At 39.6% G+C, this 16,859-nt stretch overlaps 1 protein-coding gene across 3 annotated transcripts in view; it reads right to left on the bottom strand.

The window, feature by feature from the left end:
• The window catches only part of KCNK2 (potassium two pore domain channel subfamily K member 2), a 214,529-nt gene that overhangs the window by 88,409 nt on the left and 109,261 nt on the right, over window positions 1-16,859 (bottom strand). For all 3 annotated transcript variants that reach the window (XM_055144841.1, XM_004613007.2, XM_055144842.1), the window contains exon 3: window positions 8,588-8,705. In XM_055144841.1, the coding sequence (XP_055000816.1) occupies window positions 8,588-8,705 (118 nt within the window). The remainder of the gene's footprint in view (window positions 1-8,587; window positions 8,706-16,859) is intronic.

The following is a 16,859-nucleotide window of genomic DNA, read 5'->3' as shown; positions in this document are numbered from 1 at the left end:
GAAGTTCACTTGGCACAGGTACTTATTTTATAAACATTATGCTATATTTATCCTACCACATAAGTTACAATGACAATTTTCTAAGAGCAAGATTGTACAAGTCTAAAATTATCCAAAAAGAAAAAAAATTGAGAAAACAAATATGCAGCATAATTACTAACTGAAAGTAGGCAGGCTCAGACAGATGCTATTACATTCCTTCCTTGTTGAATGAAATATTTGAGAATCTCAAAAGGTATTTTTTGGTAATCATCTCAACTAGTTCTAATCACATTCAGTGAAGCAATACTTGCCTCTCTGGGAGTCAAATGGATTCTCTTTGTCTGTAATCTATGATCAACAGTGCTGCCTTTTAGGGCTTGGAAAAAGGGTGGAAATGAGTAAAACAGTCTCTTTTCATTGTGCGAACTTCAGGTTGCATCTTTACTTTCTGTATGGGTAAATTCCATGACCAGGACATTTGACAGAGATGGTTTGCCAGATAATTAAACACATGCTACTGTAAATTTTTCAGGAGTTGTTCTTTAGGATCATTCTAATATTGGGGTATCTATAGTGAGATCTTAAATTTTATTTCTAATATTGATAACTTGTCTCATTCTCTTTTATATTTTCAATCTCGATTCATAAATTTTAAAAAATGTATCTTTTATTTCTTAGCATATTATTCTCAAGATTCACAGATGATGTAGTAAAAAGCAGAATTTCCTTTCCCTTGAAGACTGAATACTATTTCACTGTATGTGGACCACATTTTGTCCATTCATATTTTTATGGATAACTGACATGTTGTCACAAAATATTGGTTATTGTGAACAATGCAGCAATAAACATTAGTATTCAAACTAGTTTATTCCCCTCTTCAATGAGGCTATTCTGCTCTTTACTTCCTATATTCTGGAGGTAAACTTAGATGATTTTCTTTTAAAAGTATGTAAGTATTCAATTCTATAAATTTTTGATAACTATTTTTTTTTTTTGCTTTTTGGGTCACACCTGGTGATGCACGCGGTTAATCCTGGCTCTGCACTCAGGAATAACTCCTGGCGGTGGTCAGGGGACCATATGGGATGCTAGGAATCGAACCTGGGTCAGCCCAATGCAAGGCAAATGCCCTAGTCACTGTGCTATTGCTCCACCCCCAAATTTTTGATAACTTTTTAATTTTTGTTTAAAATAGTTTGGAATGTTTTTTAATTTTTTTTGGAAACTTTTCTCCTTATTTGTTCCTGGAATAGAAGATATGGTTTCACTTCTAAGTTATAGAACAAAATCTGTGGCATTTTTTTGTGGCTGATTCACAGATGAATATACTGACTGAAGAATAGACTTGGTATAAATTCAATTCTTAAAAAAGTAAAACAATAAACTTAATTTAAAAAAATAAACCTACATGAAGATTCAGAATGGTAGGAACAGATGTTATACCTGAGGCAGGTTTACTTTCTCTAGGTGGAAGGGGACTGCCGGTGAGACCCAAAGACCCAAAACAATTTCTTACTTTCAACTTCTATGCTTTCAATCTCATACTACCACCAGGACCAAATTGTGGAAACTATTACTCATTTTAACAAGCTGGACTGAAGTAGGCTTCTCCCGGAAGGGGGCATAAAATAAGACCCCCATAACCATGTCACCAGACTCCGCACCAGGGATGCCCCAGAGGGGGGCAAGTGAGAGCCCTCCCCCAAGGGACCCAGCCCCAGCAGCTGAACTCCACTCCTCAACCGCCACCACACTCCAGATCGCTTCCCACAGGCTCAGGCTGAGCCTCATGCATAAGTGAACATATTTCTGGACCACATGGCCCCAAAATGGCCAGTGGCCACGTGACACATCATCATAAAGGGAAATATATACTTTTACATATATTTATATATAATATATATTGAGAGGCACATATATATGCCTCTCGGAGGGCCCAGCAAGCCACTGAGAGTAATCCACCTACACGAAAGAGCCTGGCAAGCTCCTGGTGGCATATTCGATGTGCCAAATACAGTAACAATAACAGGTCTCATTCCCATGACCCTGAAAAGAGCCTTCAATTATTGGGAAAAATGAGTAAGGAAAGGCTGATAAAATCTCAGGGCTGGGGTGAGTGGAGATGTTACTAGAGCCCACTTGAGTAAATTGATGAATAATGGGATGACAGTAATACAGTGATACAGTGATAGACTGAAGTAAAGGGAATGAGATTGTGGAATCAGAGTTCAATGTCACCTCACATATTTATTTACCTTTAGTACTGTAGCACTGTCATCCCGTTGTTCATTGACTTGCTTGAGTGGGCACCAGTAACATCTCCATTGTGAGACTTGTTGCTACTGGTATTGGCATATCAAATATGCCACAGGTAGCTTGCCAGGCTCTGCCGTGTAGGCGGGATACTCTCAGTAGCTTGCCAGGCTCTCTGAGAGGGACAAAGGAATCGATCAAACCCAGGTCATCCCACATGTAGCTGTGCTATCACTCCAGTCCTATATACCTTTAAAGAGGGTTTTTGAAATCCTTTATGCCATACTTACAGAACATCCCAGAGACCATAAAATGCCACAGAACCACAAGTTCAAGGCATGAACAAGGTGCCATCCCTACATCTGGAGCTGCAGTGACATTACCAGGCCCTAGCCAAATGCCTCCTGCCAAATTCAACACCATAGCATCAAGTTCACTCACTTCCAAGTTCAGAGTGCAGTCTCATGAGATCTTAAGATTGAACCAAAAACATAAATTTCCTCCCCCGCCCCGCCACTGCCCTTCACAGTTTGGTTTCTAGCATGTCGGAATAAAAACTTGAGACAGAGAAGAGGGAGGTTCATGCTTTGAAACACACCTGCTGCATTTCCAAAGCCACCTCTATTAGATGCTGCTTGTGAAAATGACTCCAAAATTAAACTCCCTGACTCCATTACCCTCTCCCACCCCACCCATGTGCTTTTAATCAAATAAGCATTGTACTAAAGAGATTAAATTGGAACTGGGTACACTGTCCTAAGGGCTTTAGCAACTCAATCTGGTTCAAAGCCAAACAGGGGACCAAAGTGAACAGAGATTAGGGCACTTGCCTTGAACTTGACCACTGGGTTTAATGCCCAGCAACCCATATAGTTCCTGAGAACTGCCAGGGGTGATCCCTGAGCACAGAGCCAGGAGTAAGCCCTGAGCACCATGGGGAATGGATCAAGAAAAAGCCCAGGGTGGGTTCCCAACAGAGAAAATGTGAGCACAGAAATTTCAGAGCAGAATTCCACCTCTATACTCAAGGGGTGGAAAACTAGGGTTCTCCACAAATATAAAAAATATTACTGGCATGTGATGCTCTGGGATCCAGGGCACTGAAAAGCAAAGAGGTACACTGCTTTGTGCCCAGGAGAAATTATGAGGATGGGCATGCTGTTGCAAAACTGCCATCTCTGTCCTTGCAACTGACTCTTCACTGAGGCAAAAGGGACTATAATTCAGTGTCTTTGGGTAATAACATCATTCACATCTCATTCTAATCTCCAAATTGACTTCAAAATAGAATCCAGCATGACATCACTTGTGCCCTGAGCCTTTCCTAGAATTTATTTCTTATTGAATTTAAAATTACTTAAAATTGGATTCTAAAAACCACCGCCTTCCCAACCCCCTCTGTTCTGAGGGAACTAGATGTTCACCAGTGAGCTCTCTCTAACCCTCCCTAGATTTAATCTCCACCCTCTCACCCCCATCACCTTCCCAAGTTCAAGACAATGTCTCCTCAATGGGCTTATGACATAACCTCATTCTTCTTCCTGCCCGTTTATCACCCTCCTTGGATGGCCTATGTCAGACCAGGCTTCTCTTCTGCTTAGATAGTTGAAAGAACTCCTGAAGAACTGAGGAAGTGGCCAGTTCCTACTCAGTCAGCAGTGCCCAGGATTCTGTTCATCAGATAACTTGCTTTTTCCTCTGGGCTCGTGGCAAGGCCTCTGTTTGCCTGGGGCTCTCACTACCTGTCCCTCCCAGGCACTGCTGGGCTCTCTTTCAGAACTCACTTTGGTTCTCTTCTCTGCACAGCTCATTTCTATTTTACTCCTTTCTCCTTGTCTGTGTACTCAGCATAGCTATCATATCCTCTCTCTGCTGTTTAAATGACCTGACTCTACTTTGCACACAAATCAGTGATGTCAGACACATGATGCTAACCAGGCCCATGGAACACTGGGTCTTAATGACAAGACTGCAGCCTACATGGCCACACAGTGCCCAGCAGGTGACTCCTCATGCTGCCTGACTTCTCACCCAAGCCAGTTGGTTCTTGCAATGGATGATGTCAACATTTTGACTTCTTTGTATACCAAATCCACTTCTCCCACCCCCAGTGAGTGCTGTCCCTCCACATTTGCAGCTCACTCACATGGTCTTCTCACTGCTCTAACAGCTGATAAAATCCACAGACCCCTTTTCAGATAGATACATCTTCAGAGGTCATGTCTCATCTGTCAACTCACCCTCCAGCCCCTATGTTCTATATTTTTATAACAGGTACAAAATTCTCAAGCATCAAATCACAGTCAACTATATTCTCCCTATCTGCATCAGTCCACAATATCTCCCACTAATCCTCAAGAAACTCCTTTGGTCTATTCAAATACATTTTTTATCCTCCCAATAGGTTCATTCCTCTGTTTTTGCTTAGCTAGGATGGGAAGGTCGAATCTCATCAATCTACACCAAAATCTTTTCACTGGGGCTGGAGCAATAGCACAGCAGGTAGTGCGTTTGCCTAGCCAAACCCGGTTCGATTCCCAGCATCCCATATGGTCCCCTGAGCACTGCCAGGAGTATTTCCTGAGTGTACAGCCAGGAGTAACCCCTGTGCATTGCCGGGTATGAACCGAAAAGAAAAAAAAACTTTTCACTAAAACAAAGAACAAATCCAACCTTTAAGTTAAATCTTTCTTTCTGGTACCAGTCCACCTGTTCCTCACTTCTCAATTCTTACTACACTTGAAGTGTTGTTCCATAAAACATTTTATTTTACTGGATTCATTTATGCTGTTGTTTCATATGTATAAAAGCACTCTTGCAAATTAAATCGCAAGCAAGGAATCTTTCTCTCATTTGCTAAACATCAAGCAGTGGTAGAAAGATAACAAGTAAACACTAGCAAAGCAACCCGTGACCTGCTTCCAGATTTACAGCCCAACAAATAGATGAACACCTCAACCACAATTCCATTTAGACAAAGTGTACCCCCAAGTAGACCAGGCCATTTCTTAGCTCTTGTCTTCTCTGGGTCAACCTCTGATGGCTGGGTTGGACCTGGCCACCTTAGTACACCTGGAAAACCCCTAATTCTTCTATCATTCTCAATGAGGATACTTAATACAGAAAGGGACTAGTCTTTGCCCTTTCTTTACACATCTCCCTAGCCCAGTATTCATAGAAACTGTTGCTCCTACATTCCCAGCAAAGTTTCTTATCCCATAAGACCTGTCCTATGATAGTCCAAATGGCCATTTGCCCACCAGTCACCCTGATCTGACTGAAACAGAGCATCAAGTAACTTACCTTTACAGGAGCAGAATAAAAACACTTTAATGTTTGTTGAGGAATTAAATGAGTACGCAGACAATAATGTGAATAATACAGTAGGTTGAAGGAGCTGAGAGTCAGCTTGGTGCTGTCATTATGAACAATATCTTATCGTTGAGAATGTTCATCTGCCTTTCATTCCAGAAATACTCATTAAGCATCCAATGTGTGGCAGGCATTGGGGATATGGATTCAGACTCAAACAGATCAAAATAATTTTTTAAATTCATAGAACTTGCTTCTTCTTCACTGAGACAGATAAGGCACCATGGTGTTTGCCCTGGGAACTACAGAAGAGTTATGAGTGGTTTCTTCCCTGCAGTGACACTGAGGTGGTGATGGTGGGCAGGGTGAGTGGTCACTGAAATGGAAAGCTCAGGCGTATGATAAAGGTAGAGCCAACAGGACGGAGTGGTAGCCTGATAGCAGTGGGTGAGAAGGGGATGGCTCAGGGTGAGTTTCCCTCTGTGCAACTGTGGAGTAGAATTTGTAAAGGTACAGATATGAACAGGGGATGGAAAGCTATGAAGATATTCTCTAAAATTGGGTCTTCTGTCATCCTATTTTCTGTGACTGAACTTTCCTTAGGTATGATTTCAAAGAAGAGCAAAGGTTGCTTTGACTTCCTTGACAAATGAACACTGAATAGAAAAATCTTGGGTGACTGAAGTCAGCTCCACAGAGCACTGCCTGTCCCAGGCGCCTATAAAAGCCAAAGCAATTAGTTCTCCCAAACTGCCTCAAGTTCTATTTTTAAAAGACTAATGCAATGAAGCTAGTGCTAGAGGTTACAATTTCTATGATTGCTAAAAATTACTTTAAAGCTCACATGATTATTATTGCTAGCAGTATTAATGATTATATTTGAATTTTATTGAGTCACAGTTTGGATATCAAATGATTTTTATGCAAGAGGTTACCATGTTTATCTTAGTGCAGACCACACTATAGTCTAAGGTCAGAGGATAGAGACCTGACTAGGAGTGAAAGACCAGGGAGGGAATTTGAGTGGCCCAGAATAACTTGACCCACCAAAGACTAAAGCCTGAGATAGAATGGGATGAAATTTGGGCTGTTAAGACAGTTACCTAAGCCACCTAAATCATTGGCTATTGTGCTAATGCCTATAATTTGGGGTAAAACTGGTAATAACAGTTCTTTTTTTCAATTGTTGAAGTATATGTCTGAAAGACTTACTGAATTTGAGGATCTAAGAAAGAGAGACTGTTTGTAAATGCATGGAGTAGCAGAAAGCCTATGTCCTGACTAAGTCCTGCAGAACCATTCGGGCATGGTCACAATGGCTTGGAACTCAGAGTTCTGCATTTTCACTGGTCAGACACAAACCATTCCACATTTGAGCTCTTTTTTCCTTCTAAGACTCTAAGTAGTTTACACAATAAACAGCTATTTCCATAATAAAAATGCCCAAGATGTCTACGCCCCAAAGTTAACTTGTCATTACGGTTAAAAATCAAGGCTACTATTCTTCCAGATGTTCACAGCCACAGAACTTTCAATCTACCTGATATAAACGTAAGGCTAAGAGTAAACATATTTTGTTGACCTCAGAACTAAGGCAAAAATCAACCTCTGAAGGTATTCATTTCACTGGCAAGTCTTTCAGCCCAAAGACAAATGGCAAGGACTGCACATAATTGACCTGATACCATAAAATTTTCTGTAAAGGAAATCGTGAGTGAGAGTCCCCATAAACTACCCATTTTCTCTTAGGAAGGACCCTGACATTAACTTCTTTTTTTTTTCTTTTTGGGTCACAGCATTGCTGGGGTTACTCCTGGATTTGAACTCAGGAATTACTCCTGGCGGTGCTCGGGGGACCATATGGGATGCTGGGAATTGCAAACGCCCTACCCGCTGTGCTATCACTCCAGCCCCTCTGACATAAAGTTCTGATTCATTCTAAAACCTTATGCACTCCATAACTTGTTGGTGACATCAGAGGATAAAATTAAAACATTAGAATCTTAATTCACTGACCCCAATTAAATATCAGGCCCATGAAAGAGAAAATTTTCATTTTAAGCAGTTATAGAGGAAAGAACTCCTTTGTACACACATTTAATTTGACCTAAAATTCCTAAAATTCCTTCTAAACTGTGATGAGTCAATTTCCTTCCCTTGCTTGAGAATTATCCTTAAATCTACCTCCTCCCAGGAAGCAAGAGATTTGGAGCATCCCTCGCTAATCTCCTAGCTAGTTTAACAAATGAAACCCTGGGGTATTTCTCATGCACTGAAGGACTGACTGCAAAGAATCTACCTGCATAAAGTTTCAAGCATATGCACGGTCCAAAAGAGACCATGCTCCACTCAGTGACCTTGAAAAGAATCAACAATATGATTAGACAATTAACAACATGATTAAAAGGCAAAATAGTAAGTGCCTAAAGTTCCATTCTCTCATCATTTTCATCCATTCAAGCATTCATTTCAAATCTTCATGCTTGTGTTATTCAATTTCTAAAATATAGTTGTACTATAGGAAAAATATCACATATACAAAACAAGCCCAGCAGTAATACTAATAGACAAACAAATATATGAGAACAGGAACAATCTGTGTATGTGTAGGATTAAACTTGAACATTTTTAAAGGTACTATTAAATAAGAACTTCATGAAAAGAATGTCGAAGTTATAGTCAAATCCTCTCTTGGGGAACAAAAGAATTAAAGATACAGAAAACTTTTAAAACTATTTACACCCATCCACATTTTAAGCCCTTTCTTGATATTTTGATCTATTAGTCAAGTGACTCAAATATACTGCTCTTGCATTTCATTTGCATTTTAAATAACTCATAACAACTCAATATTTGTTATATCTATGGAACAATAACAAATTCATTCCATCATTCTTTGCTCAATACTTTAAATCCTCATTCAAAATCAATTTTCTACCTTACATTGACTATTTTAAACAATTAAAAAAATTCAAATAAAGGAATTTTAGCTCACAGACTGTACCAAAATAAAAAAATAAAATAAGTTGTCTCCTACCTATGGTTGTGATAACAGTGCCAGCAAAGAAGAAGGAACTTCCCAAGTCCCAGTGACTGATTTGATTGGAGGTGTTTCCTAAAGGGATAATCCCTGCATTTATTGCTGCCACTATTTGCTGCAAGTTTAAAAAGAAATTTATCAGTGCACAGGATTCACAAGGGTCATCAGTTAGCACACATTCCACCCCAGATTGCAAATTAGACAAAGAAGCTTTGAAATTCCATTTAAAGTATACAATATAGATGAACACTTTATAATGCACAATTTAATAACAGAAGTAAATGAGTTTTCATGAAGCTTAGTATATACTATTGTATCAATGTTCATTAAATCATCATTTTTAGTGACAACTGAGTTAATGGCTAATACAGTAATATTCTTCGGTAAATAACATGGAGTTAAAGTATCAGATTAAAACTACAATGTAAAGCATATGTGAGAGCTTAATTAAAAAATCAATATCTAAAATATTAATTATTTTGAAAGATAAACTTGGCATCCAAGCTCAGGTTGTAAGTATGGAGAATATATATTAGTAAAATTCAATAAAACAGGCTAAGCAATTCACAATCAAGCTCAAGTCTATTCTTTCATAGCTAGATTCTTAGACTTCCTACAGATTTTTATAAGTTTTAGAATGATGGAAATAACCAAGGATGGTTAATGATGTGTACAGACACAAGGATATGGGATGCTGCCTTGATTAGTTCTGAGAGACAGACAAAAAGGTGGCCTGGTTCATTCCTCAATCACCACCAGATGTTGGGAAGTGGGTGGAGAGAGCCAGAGACACACAGCAAAGAACCTGTTAGGGGAATATGTACAGTTAAATAAAGATGCACAGATCGTGCAAGATGTTTTTCCTAAAATCATTTTAGGAATCTTTATCACTTCATTTCTAGATTTTAAGATTAGGAGGAAATTTGACAATCAAGAATAGGAAAGATCAAGTCAGATAACGTGACTTGTAAGGTTATATAGTTTACTAGCTCATGACAGTAATTGTGTTGTGAAATTAGTACTGTCAGATGAGTTTTAAGCAGGGAAACAGCTGAAATGCAATACAAATTCCCATTTGATTTTTTTCCTTAAGTTGTTACTTTATTTCATTTTCCTTAACCTATGGAACTCAGTAATGTGTAAAGTTAACAGAAGTCTTATGATTTGTTTATCTTCAGACTACAGTCTATTTATTATGAAATAATTATAAAAATACAGAAAAGAATAAATAGAGCAACTAAAACTGTTCATGACTTCAGATCCAATATAATCACATTTAGAGTATAATGGTATCTATTGCTGGCATTCTGGTATACTTATTACAAAGTTAGATTTATAAAATATATAAGTGTGTTCTCTAGTCTTAATATATTTCTATATACAATTTTCCTTGTTGACATATTTACTTAATTGCTTTATATGTAGCAAATAGTTATTCAAGAAGATTATTACAATTTACAACCCTCCCCAAAGTTTACAAATTCTGAGCAATTCTATTATTTCCAATATGAATAATATCTTGCCTTTACTGAACTGTTTATTGTTTTATTAAGAATAAATTTAGGGTTCTCTTGCAGGTTAGTGGACCAAAATGGGCGCCATCTCCTCTGCGTCTGCACCCCCGCCACCCCTCCCCCTCCACGCTGTGTCCTCTTGACACTGACTCCCTCCCACCCTGCCTGAGCACCACCCATCTAGCCCTTTGCCACCCTCGAGCACTGCCAAGCAGGTTTATTCCCTCACTGCGGGCACCCTGCCAAATTGCGGTAGTGGGCATGGCCTCAACAAAAGTGGGCGTGGCCTCCTCTTGAGCCAGTGGCCGCTCACGCAGCCACACATATATTCCAAATAACAAGCAATTATTCGGTACATCTCAGAGTTCATCACCTATGTCCCCAAGTGTCCTCGAGTATCATCTTAGCTGTCCCAAAAAATAGTTCGCCAATAGGTTGCTAGCTAATTCCAATTTTCAAAAGTACCAATGAATATAAGCAGCTCTTCAAGCCAAAAGTAAAGGATTCCATTCTCAAAAAGCATCACTTAAGGCCTCATGTAAAGAATAGAGGAACATCAGAGAGGGACATGTTCTAGAGGGGGTACAGAAGAAATTGACAACCACTGACCAAGCCCATTAGAATCCTTTTTCGAAACCAGAGGTGAACTTGAAGGTCCCTCTTCCATAGCACGACAACAACATGAAGAAAAAGCGCAAATCCCCACCACAAGGAGAGGACGATGAAAGGAGTCCAGATGCCTCAATAGATGTTTCCTACAAACTTGAGCTCTTCGATAAAGAATTCAGAGTTGAAATCCTGAAGATGTTCAATGAACTCAATGGAAAGATTGACAAGTTAAAGGAGGACCTGACAGTAACAATACAATAGACAGCCGAGAAATAATGGGAAGAAATGAGAGCAGAAATAAAAAACCTAAAAAGAAAATATCACAAATAAAACATTCAGTAGATGAATTAAAATCTGTGAGTGCCCTCAACAATAGAATGGGTACAGCCGAAGACAGAATCAGTGAGCTCGAAGATGAGCTGCAGGAAGCCTACAGGCAACAATAATCAATGGGGAGAGACCACAAAATAGGTCTAGGGAGAATCAGAGTCCTAGGGGTTGATTTCAAGAGGAACAACATTAGAATCATCGGAGTACCAGAAGGACAGGGAACCAACCCCAATGAAAATGCCACAGTCAAAGAAATCATTGCTTAAAAGTTCCAAGAGATGAAGAATGCAGACATCCAGATCCAAGGAACCAAAGGGTGCCGGCTAAAAGAGACCCTAACAGAAAAACTCCAAGACATATTATAGTTAGGATGATGGACATAATGGATAGAGACACAATACTGAAAGCAGCAAGGTCGAAGAAGGAAATCACATTCAAAGAAGCACCCCTTAGATTCACAGCAGACCTATCGGAGGAAACCCTCCAAGCCCAAAGGCAGTGGTGGGATATAGTGAAAAAACTCAATGAAATGAATACTTGACCAAGAATACTTTATCTGGCTACACTCTCATTCAAACACGAAGGAACGATACACTATTTTGCAGATAAACAACAACTCAGGAACTTCATAGACCCAAAACCAAACCTAAAAGAAGGACTAAAGGGGCTACTGTAAGACAAAAAAAAAAAAAACCCTACAAGCACAACAAACCCTTACAGAAAGATAGCACAAAACCTTATGACAATAATCTCTCTCAATGTCAATGGTCTTAATTCATCAATTAAAAGACACAGACTGGCAAAATGGATTCAGAGTCTGAACCCAACATACTGCTGCCTGCAAGAAACACATCTGAATAGACAGAACAAATACAGACTCAAAGTCAAAGGATGAAAAACAATCCTGCAAGCAAACAACTCCCTCAAAAAAGCGGGAGTGGCCTTACTGGTATCGTACAACATAGACTTCAGGTTGAAAAATATTAGAAGGGATAGTGAAGGGCATTTTTTATTAATCAAGGGATATGTACAGCAGGAAGAAATCACACTCCTAAACATGCACGCACCCAGAGGGGCCTCTTGAAATCATCCCCTAGGACTCTGATTCTCCCTACAACAACTGCTAACAGACCTTAAGAAGGATATTGTGAGCAACAAAATAGTAGTTGGAGACTTCAACACCATCCTATCATCTCTGGACAGATCAAGAAGATTAAAACTCGCCAAGGAAATACTGGCTTTGAAGGAAGAAATAGAAGAGAGAGGACTGATATATATATATGTATATGTATATATATATATCTTTATATATATATATATATCTTTATATATATAGGTCTTTATATCCCCAAAAAAAGGAATATACATTCCTTTCCAGTGCACATGGAACATTTTCCAGAATAGACCATGCGCTGGGCCACACAATATACCTCAACAGAATCAGCAAGATAGACATTGTACCAGCTATCTTTTCAGACCATGATGCATTGAAGATAGAAGTTAGTCATGTACAGATGAAGAAAACCAAATCAAACACCTGGAAATTAAACAACTCAATTTTGAACCATGAGTGGTTCAGGAAGGAAATCAAGGAAGAAACCAAAAGGTACCTGGAAACAAATGAGAATGAAGACACGAACTACCAGAACCTGTGGGATGCAGCTAAAGCCATATTAAGGGGGAAATTTATAGTTCTGCAAGCATATCTCAGGAAGGAAGAAAGGGTCCACATAAATAACTTGACTTCACAGCTCAAGATTTTAGAAAAGGACCAAAAAAAGGAGACCAAACCAGGAAGAAGGAAAGAGATAATAAAACTTAGAGCAGAAATGAATGACATAGACACCCAAAAGACAATCCATAAGATCAATGAAACCAAGAGCTCATTCTTTGAGAAAATAAACAAGATTGATAAACCACTAGCAAGACTCACAAAGAAAGAGAGAGAGAACCCTTATAAGCCAAATTAGAAATGAAAAGGGGGACATCACAACAAAAACCAAAGAAATTCAAAAGATCATCAGAGACTACTTCGAAAATCTGTATGCCACGAAACAAGAGAACCTAGAAGAAATGGATAAATTTCTGGATTCCTATAATTTTCCAAGGCTGAATCAAAAAGACCTGGATTACCTGAATAGTCCTATTAATATCAAGGGAATTGAAACTAATCAAAAGTCTTCCCAAAAACAAAAGCCCAGGTCCAGAAGGATTCACTAGTGAATTCTTCCAAACATTTAAAGAGGACCTATTGCCAGTTCTTCTCAAACTTCTCCGGGAAATTGAATAAACAGAAACTTCCCCAAACAGTTTCTATGAGGCTCATATCTCCCTAATACCAAAAGTAAACAAAGACACCACAAAAAAGCAAACTACAGGCCAATATCCCTGAGGAACACAGATGCAAAGATTTTCAACAAAATATTAGCAAATAGAATTCAACAACTCATCAAAAAAAGATCATACACCACGACCAAGTGGGATTCATCCCGGGGGTGCAAGGATGGTTTAACTCTAGAAATCAATCAACATAATCCATCATATCAACAAAAGAAAAGATAAAAATCATATAATCATATCAGTAGATGCAGAGAAAGCATTTGACAAAATCCAGCACCCATTTATGATGAAAACTCTCACCAAAATGGGTATAGAAGGGATCTTCCTCAATATAGTCAAAGCTGTTTATCACAAGCTTATGGCAAGCATCATCCTCAATGGGGAAAAACTAAGAACCTTCCCTCTAAGAACAGGGATGAGACAAGGATGCCCACTCTTTCTACTTTTGTTCAATATAGTACTGGAAGTACTTGCAATAGCAATTAGGCAAGAAAAAGACATTAAGGACATTCAGGTAGGAAAGGAAGAAATCAAGCCCCCACTATTCGCAGATGATATGATACTATACTTAGAGAACCCTAAAATCTCTACCAAGAAATTCCTAGAAACAATAGACTCGTATAGTAAAGTTGCAGGCTATAAAATCAATACCCAAAAGTCCATGGCTTTCTATATGCAAATAATGAGAGATAAGAAAGCAACGTGATAAAAGCAATCCCATTCACAATTGTGCCTCAAAAATATCAAGTACCTCGGAATACGTTAAACTAAGGAGGTAAAGGACTTGTATAATGAAAACTACAAAACTCGCCTTTGTGCCGCCACGCGAGATCGACCCCGGAGGCAACTGAACCACTTTGGACACGAGCGGCGCCCCCCAAATGCCTCCAAACTGTGTGCTCGGAGCTACTGGCCCAGGCGCCGCCAGCGAGTGATGCAATTACCAAAAGAATTTTCCCTGGACTTCATATAGAAATCCAAAACCGCACGGCTGAGATAGCAGCCGCGCGACCTAATATCTCTTGATTGTCAGCAACGTGTAAATGTTCCTTTTTAGCAGGGCTTACCGTGGGGGGAAACTCCAAACAATAGTACTGAGTTTTTTGTTGAAGGGTAAAAGATTGTAGCGATAGACTTTTAGGCAGAATTTTCCCTGGACTTTATATAGAAACCCAAAACCGCGCGGCCGCGGCAGCCTAATGTCATCTAATCATCAGGATTATGAAATGGTTCCTTTTTAATGGGTTGGACTTTGGGGGGACCATAATAGGGTTAAAGTTTGTACTGACGTGTAATTTCTTGCTGTACTTTCCCTGGACTTTATACAGAAATTCAAAGCTGCGAGGCCGCTGCCATGGCTGTGCGACCTAATGTCATTTAATCATAACCAATATGAAATGGTTCCTTTTTAACTGATCGGACTTTGGTGGGAAATCCTAACAAGAATAGTAAGTCTTTTGCTGAAATATTGAAGGCAATCAAAGTGGTAGCCATCTCTATAGACTGAACTAAGCCATATCCCCACGCCGGCTGAGAAGAAATATCCTTCTTTCTCGAGAGGAAACGCAGCGTGGCGTTAACCATAGTATGATGTCCGTTAAGCTGACACGGACCTGGTGGCGTGGGAATGGGATACAAGGGAATAAATTATTATGTACTTGGAACAGTGGGACGCTGTTGGAATCTTGAGCCGGGGCCGATACCAGCGTATTACTTTTGGTTCCAGAAACTGCTTGCAGACATTCTACCAGACTATCAACTAAGTCAGAGCCCCACGCCGGCTGATGACGAGAAATAACCATCTCTTTTGGTTTGTTTTCCCTTTGTCAGGCAGCGTGGTGATTACTAAACAGGCGTGAACTCAGTGGCGCGGGACGAGGGCGGGGGGAAATAGAAAAGTTATGTAACAAACAGCAGGACTTAATATCTCTACATTCTCAGCAATGGAGAGCTATCAAATGCTTCCTTGACAGTGGGACTGTCTTTTCTTTTTTGGGGGGAAACCCTAGCAACAATAGTGAGTTATGTGTTGAAACATGGAATGTAACCAAGATAAAGCATAAACAAAGTGAAATTTATCACTTTCAAGGGCGGGGACTGGGGAGGCGGGAGGGGGCAGGAGGTATAATGGGGTGGTTGGTGATGGAATATGGGCACAGGTGAAGGGAAGAGTGTTTGAGTATTGTATAACTGACATAATCCTGAGAGAACTATGTAACCCTCCACATGGTAATTCAATAAAATTTATTAAAAAAAAAGAAAACTACAAAACTCTACTTCAGAAAATAAAAGAGGACATGGAAATGGAAAGTTATCCCCTGCTCATAGATTGGAAGAACAAATATTGTCAAAATGGCAAAACTCCCCAAAGCATTGTACAAATTCAATGCGATCCCTACAAGGATACCCTTGACATTCTTCAAAGAAATGGAGCAATTGCTCCTGAAATTCATATGGAACAATAAGCCCCCAAGAATAGCTAAAGCAATTCTTGGGGAAAAGAAAATGGGAGGAATCAACCTCCCCAACTTCCAACTCTACTACAAAGCGGTAGTCATTAAAACAGCATGGTACTGGAACAAAGGCAGAGCTGCAGACCAATGGAACAGGTTGAATATCCTGACACACACCCCCAAATATATGATCATCTAATCTTTGATAAGGGAGCAAGAAATGTGAAGTGTGACAAGGAAAGCATGTTTAACAAGTTGTGCTGGGAAAACTGGACATGCAAAAAATGTGCTTAGATCTCCACCTATCACCATGTACAAAAGTCAGGTCAAAATGGATTAAAGACCTCAACATCAGACCAGAATCCCTAAGGTACATTGAAGACAAGGCCAACAAAACCCTCCATGACATTGAAGCCAACAGTATCTTCAAAGCTGACACACCACTGCCAAGCAAGTGAAAACAGAGATAAATAAATGGGACTATCTCAAACTAAGAAGCTTCTGCACCTCAAAAGAAACAGTGACCAAAATACAAAGACAAACTACAGAATGAGAAAGGATATTTACGCAGTACCCATCCGATAAAGGGTTGATATAAAGGATATACAATGCACTGGTTGTACTCCAGAAGAAGAAAACTGCCGACCCAATCAAAACATGGTTTGATGAAATGAACAGAAACTTCCCCAAAGAAGAAATCTGAATGGCTCAGAGGCACATGAGAAAATGTTCAACATCACTAATCATCAGGGAGATGCAGATCAAAACAACCATGAGGTAGCATCTCACACCACAGAGACTGGCCCACATCCCAAAAAACAAAAGCAACTTGTGTTGGCGTGGATGTGTGGAGAAAGAGACTCTCTTTCACTGCTGGTGGGAATGCCGACTGGTTCAGCCCTTTTGGAAAACAATGTGGATGATTCTCAAAAAATTAGAAATTGAGCTTCCATTTGACCCAGCAATACCACTCCTGGGAATATATCCCGGAGAGGCAAAAAGGTATAGTAGAAATGACATCTG

The sequence above is a fragment of the Sorex araneus genome, chromosome 7, assembly GCF_027595985.1.
Source record: "Sorex araneus isolate mSorAra2 chromosome 7, mSorAra2.pri, whole genome shotgun sequence".
In the NCBI taxonomy this organism is placed as follows: Eukaryota; Metazoa; Chordata; class Mammalia; order Eulipotyphla; family Soricidae; genus Sorex; species Sorex araneus.
This window is presented reverse-complemented; position numbering and strand designations above follow the sequence as displayed.